Source organism: Colletotrichum higginsianum, chromosome 6 (genome assembly GCF_001672515.1).
Source record: "Colletotrichum higginsianum IMI 349063 chromosome 6, whole genome shotgun sequence".
NCBI lineage: Eukaryota > Fungi > Ascomycota > Sordariomycetes > Glomerellales > Glomerellaceae > Colletotrichum > Colletotrichum higginsianum.
The window spans coordinates 4,234,797-4,243,004 of NC_030959.1; the positions used below are offsets into that span (position 1 = coordinate 4,234,797).

The 8,208-nt window shown below is 46.7% G+C and overlaps 2 protein-coding genes across 2 annotated transcripts; one reads left to right on the forward strand and one right to left on the reverse strand.

The window, feature by feature from the left end:
• Positions 1-460: 460 nt before the first annotated feature.
• On the forward strand, positions 461-1,369 carry CH63R_09624 (uncharacterized protein; the record flags this gene model as incomplete). The annotated part of the gene is made up of 1 exon (XM_018304598.1): positions 461-1,369. The coding sequence occupies one exon, from the start codon at positions 461-463 to the stop codon at positions 1,367-1,369; it is 909 nt and encodes a 302-aa protein (XP_018156621.1).
• Positions 1,370-4,907: 3,538 nt separating this feature from the next.
• Positions 4,908-6,113, reverse strand: CH63R_09625 (Hydroxymethylglutaryl-CoA reductase; the record flags this gene model as incomplete). Its single annotated transcript, XM_018304599.1, has 1 exon — positions 4,908-6,113. One exon carries the CDS (start codon positions 6,111-6,113, stop codon positions 4,908-4,910), a length of 1,206 nt encoding a protein of 401 aa, XP_018156622.1.
• Between the last annotated feature and the right edge of the window lie 2,095 nt (positions 6,114-8,208).

The window sequence follows — 8,208 nt, forward strand, 5'->3', positions numbered from 1 at the left end:
AGATGGGTTGGGGCAACACCAAGGGCATGCTGAATGCGAACCCATTCAGCCAGTTTAGCCTCCTGACTAACAGAAAGTCTCTGCAGGTCAGAAAAGGCAATTGACCTTGGTTGAGTGCCCTTAATCCGATACTGAAGTGTTGATCTTGGGATGCCATACACCTGACCAGCCCTCTTAATGGGCATGCCGTTGGTTATTGCGTCAAGGGCCTGATTGACTTCATCTTCGGTATACTGGCCCATAAGGTCGAAAAGAAGCTCTGAGGAAAAAATGAGGTTATTCGCATAAGTATAGAAAATGTTGTTGATGTTGAAAGTTGAGGGGTATGTTCTGGTGATGAGGCATTTGAGGCATTTTTGGGGTGCCGAAATGGGGGGGGTGCCGAAAAGTGGGTAGTCTGACTTATCTTCTAAGAAACCAAAACCAATCCGCATCAAGTCAACCCCACACAACTGTCAAGATGAAGATCTTCGTTTTAGCTACCGCTCTCACTGCCTTCTCGGCTGGCGCTTTCGCCCGCAGGGGCGGCGATAAAACCTCCAACAAAGCCCCCACCAGCGGCGGGGGCGTCGGCGGCGATGATAACGGCATTGGCGGCTTCCTCCCCACCGGACTCCCTGAAATTGGCAGCGGAGGAGGTATCAAAGGCATCCTCCCAACCGGACTCTTGGGTGGAAACAATAAGGGTGACGCAAGCCCTACCAAAGCCTATGGTGGTGCTGGCGGCGATGGGTTTGGCGATGTTTTCCCAACCGGACTTCTTGGCGGTGGTAACAAGGGCAACATCCTCCCAACTGGCCTCCCTGGTGGTGACATTGGAAAGGGGGTTGACGGCATCCTTCCGACTGGGCTCCTCGGCGGTGGTAACACGGGCAACATCCTCCCAACTGGTCTCCCTGGTGGTGAATTTGGAAGTGGGATCGATGGCATTCTTCCCACCGGTCTTCTGGGTGGTGACAAGGACAACATCCTTCCAACTGGGCTCCCTGGTGGTGGCATTGGAAAGGGGGTTGACGGCATCCTTCCGACCGGTCTTCTGGGTGGCAACAAGGGCAACATTCTTCCAACCGGGATCCCTGTTGGAAACGGGATTGACGACATTCTCCCAACTGACCTTCTGGGTGGAAACAACAAAGGAAATGCAAACCCTACCAGAGCCTACGACGACGGCGAAAAGAACAACGCGATTCCTACCGAACTTCCTGGTTTTGGCAAGGGTGCTGGCCTCGACGATATACTTCCCACCGGGTTCCCCGGCTTCGGTGGTGGCAACGCTCCCTCTGGGTTCCAGACCCGCGTCCGGGCTAAAGGAACTCGCGGTAGCCACGGCCACGGTCACGGCTCTGCCACCCCTACGAAAGCTTACTAGATAAGAAAAAATTCAGATTTCACAGGGCTCAATAGACTGATTACGCTTGCAAGAGCCATCATTCATAGAATACATTCTTGCAGCTGGAACTTCAGTCCAGAAGTTGCTATAGTCATGACCGTGTTGTGATGACGATGGTTGCAGGTGATTTGCTGATTTGAGCGTGGACATCTTCCTAAGCCTGTAGAACCTGCCAGTTTTAGCACTAGCACACTTGTCACTTTCTGTTAACGTGAGCAGCGGAGGATTTCAGGGTCTCAAACTCCGTGGCCTACTGGTGGCTTTTTCTGTTGACTATTTTCACCCGATTGAGTCCCCCAGGTTTCTCTTATCACAGCAGTCCCCCAAGAAAAATGCTATAATTCCACCGCGTTGTCAGCGGCATCAATTCCTGACATTTACTACAATGAAAGCGAACAAACTGACTATACGTGCTGTAGAAGGGGCTGCGTTCTTCTACTAGTACGCTCCACGTTCCTGCGACTCACGCAATTGCCATGGCACTATTCCAGGGATCGATCGCCTCGTTGGACTTACATACTGAGCTTTTGGTCCATTATCCCTTGAAATAAATGTTGAAACATGTCGAAGCTCATCACAAACAGTCCTGGATTCGTCTCGAAACTGCTGCACAGGCTTAAAAATGCCGGCTTCTTCTACTTTGTATGCCTTACGCAGTTCGACTAACACCGATTACATCCGACTTAGTCTCGCAAAAGATCGCGTTATTACTTTTCTTACGAGCTACAGCGCACAGCTAGGCATTTAATGTGCTTGAATTGAGAAAGTGTGGGCTGGGAGCTGTGGCTCGTAGATATACGGCTTCCACGAGCGGTCAACTGAATTTGGAGCTCGGCAAGGCTAAGACTTTCAGTCACAACACTACAAATATATCGTGACAGCTTTTCAACCTGCAAAAGAGAGAATAGAAAGTAAATAACCTATCTGTCTAAGAAGTTAATGCACAGCTTCTACCTGCATGAGTGATCACCTATGCCTCTATACCTTACCTAAAGAAAACATTAACTGTCACCCATAGAGCATAATATCTATTATTTCTTTCCCTAGGGGGTTTACTCCCTATAAGAGTTGCCTAATCTGCAAATATCTTCCAAGGAGTTATCCTTTCCTCCTTCTACTTCTAGATTCTGATGCTAACGCAGCAGCCTTACATAACTAGGTGAAGTTTGCAGAAATCATCTCCTTTTCTAAGCCTGCAGGTAGAATTAGATTCAATAAATTTACCTAAAGGTTAGCTGCCTCCTAACAATAAAGAAGTAATCATAGATGCACTCTCAACAACTAAGGCATTTATAATTGCAGTAGAACGTCTCCTATAAGACAAGGATTATAACTGGAAAGGAGTTTACTCTTGTAGATATCTAATACATTCGTTGGCTGCTAATAAGACGACTGCGGCCACTGCTTGTAAATAGGATCTGTAAATAGGATATAATCCAAGAAGTAAAATCGCATAGCTACCTTTAAGTCGATATTCGCTACTTTGCTAATAATCAACTCAGCAATAACATCACCCCTAAAAAGACAGGCAACGTGCAAAAGCGGCCCCAAATGTTTTCTTAACTAGAGAATGTATTCCTTATAGTTAAGCACATAGTTAAGATAGGACTAAGAATCATCCTTAATAAGAGGTCCTCCAACAGGTACATGTACCTGTCGATATAGATAGACGATTTGTGCAATAGATGGTAGCCGGTTCTATTTGCATCTATAGGAGGCATAGCGATACAAAAGGTATATACGTATGGTATTTCTAATCACCATACTAAAGGAACTACATAAATAAATAGTAGTAATAAGGAAACAAGGACAAACAACGCATTTCAACAATCAGCGAGGCATGTGTCTCATTGAAAAGATTATAAGACAAGGTGCCATCTGGGATACGCGTTAATAACCGCTCTAACGTAATAAACATTCTACTCAACAATGTACAGGTGCTATATCACAGCCTTCATCAATACAAAACGCACAGTGAGTCCCCTTGCATGAGGGACATCGATTCCAACCAGCGTCTTCATCCCCCTCAAGAGATTCGCCGCAATTAACGCAAGACGTAGCAGCCTCATCCAGGAGCTGAAAAAGATTCTCTCAAAGTGAAGCTGAGGCGGGCCCAAACAATACACAAACTGTCTCTTAGTCCTCCAGAGCCTTATCCACAGGGGTCAGAAACCACCGGATTGTCTTCTTGCCGGCGGTCACACCCGTTAAAACAACTCAGCAGCCTGGTCACAGCCGACAAAGATAAAGGCCCCCAGACCTGCAATAAGCCTAGCTTTCTTCGCCAGGATTGTCTCCATCAGGATCATGCGCAGGTTGTCCCCAATTTTTGCGGCGTGGCAGGGCCAATTCTCGCCAGCCGAAGCATGGACTATGGGCCATGATTGAGACAGGACATGTAAGTTGATAGGTTCTGAGTACATGGCGTTCCGGCTTTCTGTGACTTTACTGATGCTCGCGATTATATATGCAAATTTCGCGATTGCCACTCCGCCTCTATACGCCGCGATATCGCAAGCTTGAAGCCCTTTGCCGAACAGTACGAAAGAGGGGCCATAGGGTGAGCAAAGGGAGACATGGTGTACAAATGGGGCACCGCAGCGAATGGCGGTTTGAGCTTCGTCAACCACGAGATACAATCTGGTCGAATGGCACGCCTGTCAGAGGTTGTCCCATGCGTCTTTTGTTAATAGTCAGCCCTTCCATAACAAGACGATTTCAACAATAACGGTGACAATCCCTTGAGCCTTGAGATTCGAGAGAGACTGTATGAGACAAGCAGGGACCGTAATTGAGCCAAAGTCAAGAGATTGGGCGCCTCGACGGAAGCTGCCTCTCTGATGAAGAGCATTGTGGATATTGCAGCCTCAAAGACAATCTGGAGTAAAAGCAAGATCGACTGGACGAAAATGCTCGCTAGAAGTACGGATGACTTACTAGAACCCTGATAGCGGGTTTCAAAAACACTCCTAGTCCTCCGCAATTACAGCGATGGCAACTGCCTTCTATCAGTCGCGGTTCAGAAAGACGTTATCGAATATGTCGCGGTCAGGGCGACGGCGCCTGGCTGTCTGGTGAGCCGGGCACAGCCTCAGGAGGTCGAGGGATTTGACAATCATGGAGCCGGAAAGCTTGTTAACAAGATTACAGCAAAGGTTCGCCAGGACTCCATGCGAGTCAGCGGTCACTTGTGGTGGCTGTTGCTTCTAGACTCCGGTTGTTCGCTACCCCCCAAAGCTAGAGATGGTTGCCTGCCTATTAAAAAAGGTGCTGATGTCAATTTTAAGATCATACACTTAGGGAAACTCGTCTGGCACTCCTTTATGGCAAGAATAACAGTTTGATGTCTTACAGATAACAGCCTGGAGCAGAAATGCGTATACTGTAGGTACTAAGTAATTGATTAAGAAACTATAGTATTCTATTATTGTAAACACCTATACGCCTTATAATATCATTGTTCAATGCTAATTCTTCCATACGTCTCCGTCACTCGCAAAATTGAAATCCCAGCTATCTACAGCTTTGAAAGACGCTCTCCTCGTGCAAGCGCCATATGACTCCGCGTGAAAGTGTCGTTCGCAATGGCTGCGCTGGTACTGAGATCCAGGGCCAGTGCAAAGGAGGCAATAACCCCAGCCAATCGACCTTTCATATCTGGCGCGGCGCATTCGAGAAGTTTGAGCGCCTCCTTCTGGGTAGAATACCCAGTTCCACCACCAACTGTCCCGACAGGCAATGAAGGAATGTACAGAGACATTGTCAAGTTCTTCGTAACCGGGTCCAGCTCGGAGGTCAGGTGGCTCGATGATCCTTCAGCGACGCTGGCAGGATCTTGTCCCGTCGAAATGAACATGGCGGCAATGATGTTCGTTGTGTTGAAGTTTGATCCAAACTGACCATTGCGAATGCCACCCTCTTTGGCAGCTTGGTGTGTCCAATAGAGACGCTCGGTACTGACACCCAGGATTGACTGGCTGGCTTCTGGCGTAAGTGTGCCCCAAGCCATAACTTCCACGCCTCTAGGAGTCTTGACGTTGCCCCAGGACGGTTTCTTGTCGGACGACACGTTTCCTTCGATCAAGAACTCTCGAATAGAGAACTCTACCCGGCACAGGCTCAGAAGCATGTCGCACGCATGCTTTGTAGCTTTTGTTACCATGTTCTGTCCAGCTGCACCTCCGCAATGATAGCTGCAAAAGAGATGAACCTGGGAACCAATGACGGAGGGTCTCAAGTCCTGGAGTCGTGCGTGCGAGCTTGTCGACTCGGCCCATTTTGCGAAGCTGGCGCGGAAGGACGGGATAGCACGAGCAAAGGCGAGTGCGTGGCCGGGATTGTCGAATGTAAACACGGGGGCTCGAGACATGCCTTCCGCAAGGATCTCGAAGTTCAAACCACCCGAAAGATTGAATGCCTTGCAGCCACGGGAGCAACTGGCAACAAGGGTAGGTTCGTATGTCGCAAGAGGTGCAAAAAGAGTCGTGTCGAGGTTGGGGCCAGAAATGTCCAACGGACCCGCAAGGCCGAGTGGTACTTGGGAGAATCCAATCAGGTTTTCAACCTTGATACCCTTGAGAACAGAATCGTCTTTTGATGTGCAAGAGAGATCATAGTCGCTGACGAGAGAGCGGATTTTATCTGATCGGCTGCTCTGTCGACGTTGAGGCGCAGGTGCAGCCATAGGAGGGACAGACTGCCCGAAGGTTGTGTTGGATTCCATGATGAAGGTGAGTATCGTCTTATTCGAAGGTAAAATGTGCAACCGTCTGGCTTTGATGATGCCACCAGGTTGATATCGCAATAGTATATGCAAGATGAGAAGATGAGTGAGAGATGTACTGTTCTCCATCAACAAGACAAAGGCGCTTCTCGTCTTTCTTTATATTTTTGATTCCCGAAGGATTCCTTATCACTGTTCCCCCGGTGCGATTAAACTTTACTGTCCCCGTACCAAGTGCCGCACAGATAAGGATGGACTGTCAAAGAACGGGGTCTAGAGCACCTAGTCAACATGGTAAGACATGGGAATGCGCTGGACAAATGGCGAGAACGGATCATCCTCCACGTTTCTCGTTCCGGCAGACTAGCCTTCTCGGCCAAAGACTGGAACTTGCGTAGCGGCAGAGTAGGCTAGGCGTAGACGGACACTCTAGCACGGACATGTTGTGCTGGTATTGTATCACTATCTCGCGGTGCTGGCGAGACCGGTGCCAAGGAACCATGTGAACTGGGCTCTAGCCGCCAAGAGGCGTCTAGATTCAGTCTACAAAGAAGCTGAAAACCCGAGCCCATGGCTCTACCAAGCCGCATCCGCCGCAGCCCTAAGATGGCGAACAAAGCGCCCCTCGCTAGTGAGAGTGGCGTTATCCAATGTGAAATTCAAGCCTTTCTAACCGCATGCACAGCTCCCCAGCCTAGAACGCGTGAACAGTATTTTGCTGTACTATAATTTTTAAAGGCAGTAGATAATAGTAGGGGAGACAATAGGCTAGTAAGAATGTATACAAGCAGTATAATCTAGCTACCTCTGCCTACTGTACTAGTTATTAATTCTATAGTAAAAGTTTATTTATTAAGATTGATTTTAGCTGTTTAATATTGTAGTCTAGCTCTAGAACTTGCTTTATATTTATTGCTTTTATCTAGAGGTAATATTAGTTCAAGTAGTAGATTAATCTTTATATTAAAACTTTAATTCTGTTTTGTAGCTGTACTACTTAGCAGTTAAGCCTTTTTATTGCAACTTATTAATAGTTTTATCTATATAGGGTTAAAGAAAGAAAAATATTAAATACATCTCTAGAAGAAAGTTTTTAATCTTAAATAATGTACATTATAGTATTAACTTCTATTATTCAAAATTTATATATTTTCTAATTAGAAGACTAATACTTATAATTACTAGATTATATTAAATATTTAGTAAGATACCTTTACTTTAAATAATTACTCTTAGTATCTAAGCTATAAGTATACTACATAAGTTTAAAAAATACTAAATAGACTTAGTACTCTCTTATTAGAATACTAACTATACTACATAATATGTACTATAGAATATTAGAGTATTATAGTAACGTACATGCATAGTGAGCGGATCAACATAGTGAGCGGATCACCTTTCTCTACCTTCCTACTATTATTGTAAGTTAATTCAGCAGCATCGTACGAAATCAATTAAAACTACTTATCATCCTCTTCTTCAGAGGTCTCCCAAACTACCTGACATGTTCGTACGTTATGTCCAGTCTTTCCGCAATTGCCACATCGCCGACCGCGCAATTCACCCCCCTCTGTACGAGCTCCCTCCTGACGCACATTTTCGCCTCCAGCATCAACAATACCCTTCTCTACCCGGATTGCCTCTGCTTCAGCTGCATTAAGGGACCCTCCAAGACGTAGTTGGGTTTTTTTAGCCCTCCGACGCTTGCTTAGTATCTCATTTGCCGTACGAAGCCCACGGCACTCAGCTTCAACAAGAGCTAGTTTGTGTGCTAACTTGCTAATACCTTTAGCCTGCAAGTCAACTACTTCGTACAAATGGGTTGGTGAGCTATGTTGATGACTAGTAATCCTTTTCTTAAGTGATGCAGAGCTTCGTACGGCGTCATGTGCTGTAGTTGGTGTCTTTGGGTCCCAGGAGCCCTGGCTGCTTGGGCGTGAGTTGGATGGTGTTGGCGTCTTTGGCTTGAAATCCAGCCGGGAAATAACTACTTCTGGGTTAAAAGGGACAAGGCCAGCCTGTCTAAAGCCAGCTCGTACGTTTTCTTCACCCATTGAAGTAAAAAAGGCTGCCTTAAAGGCAGGAAAGAAAT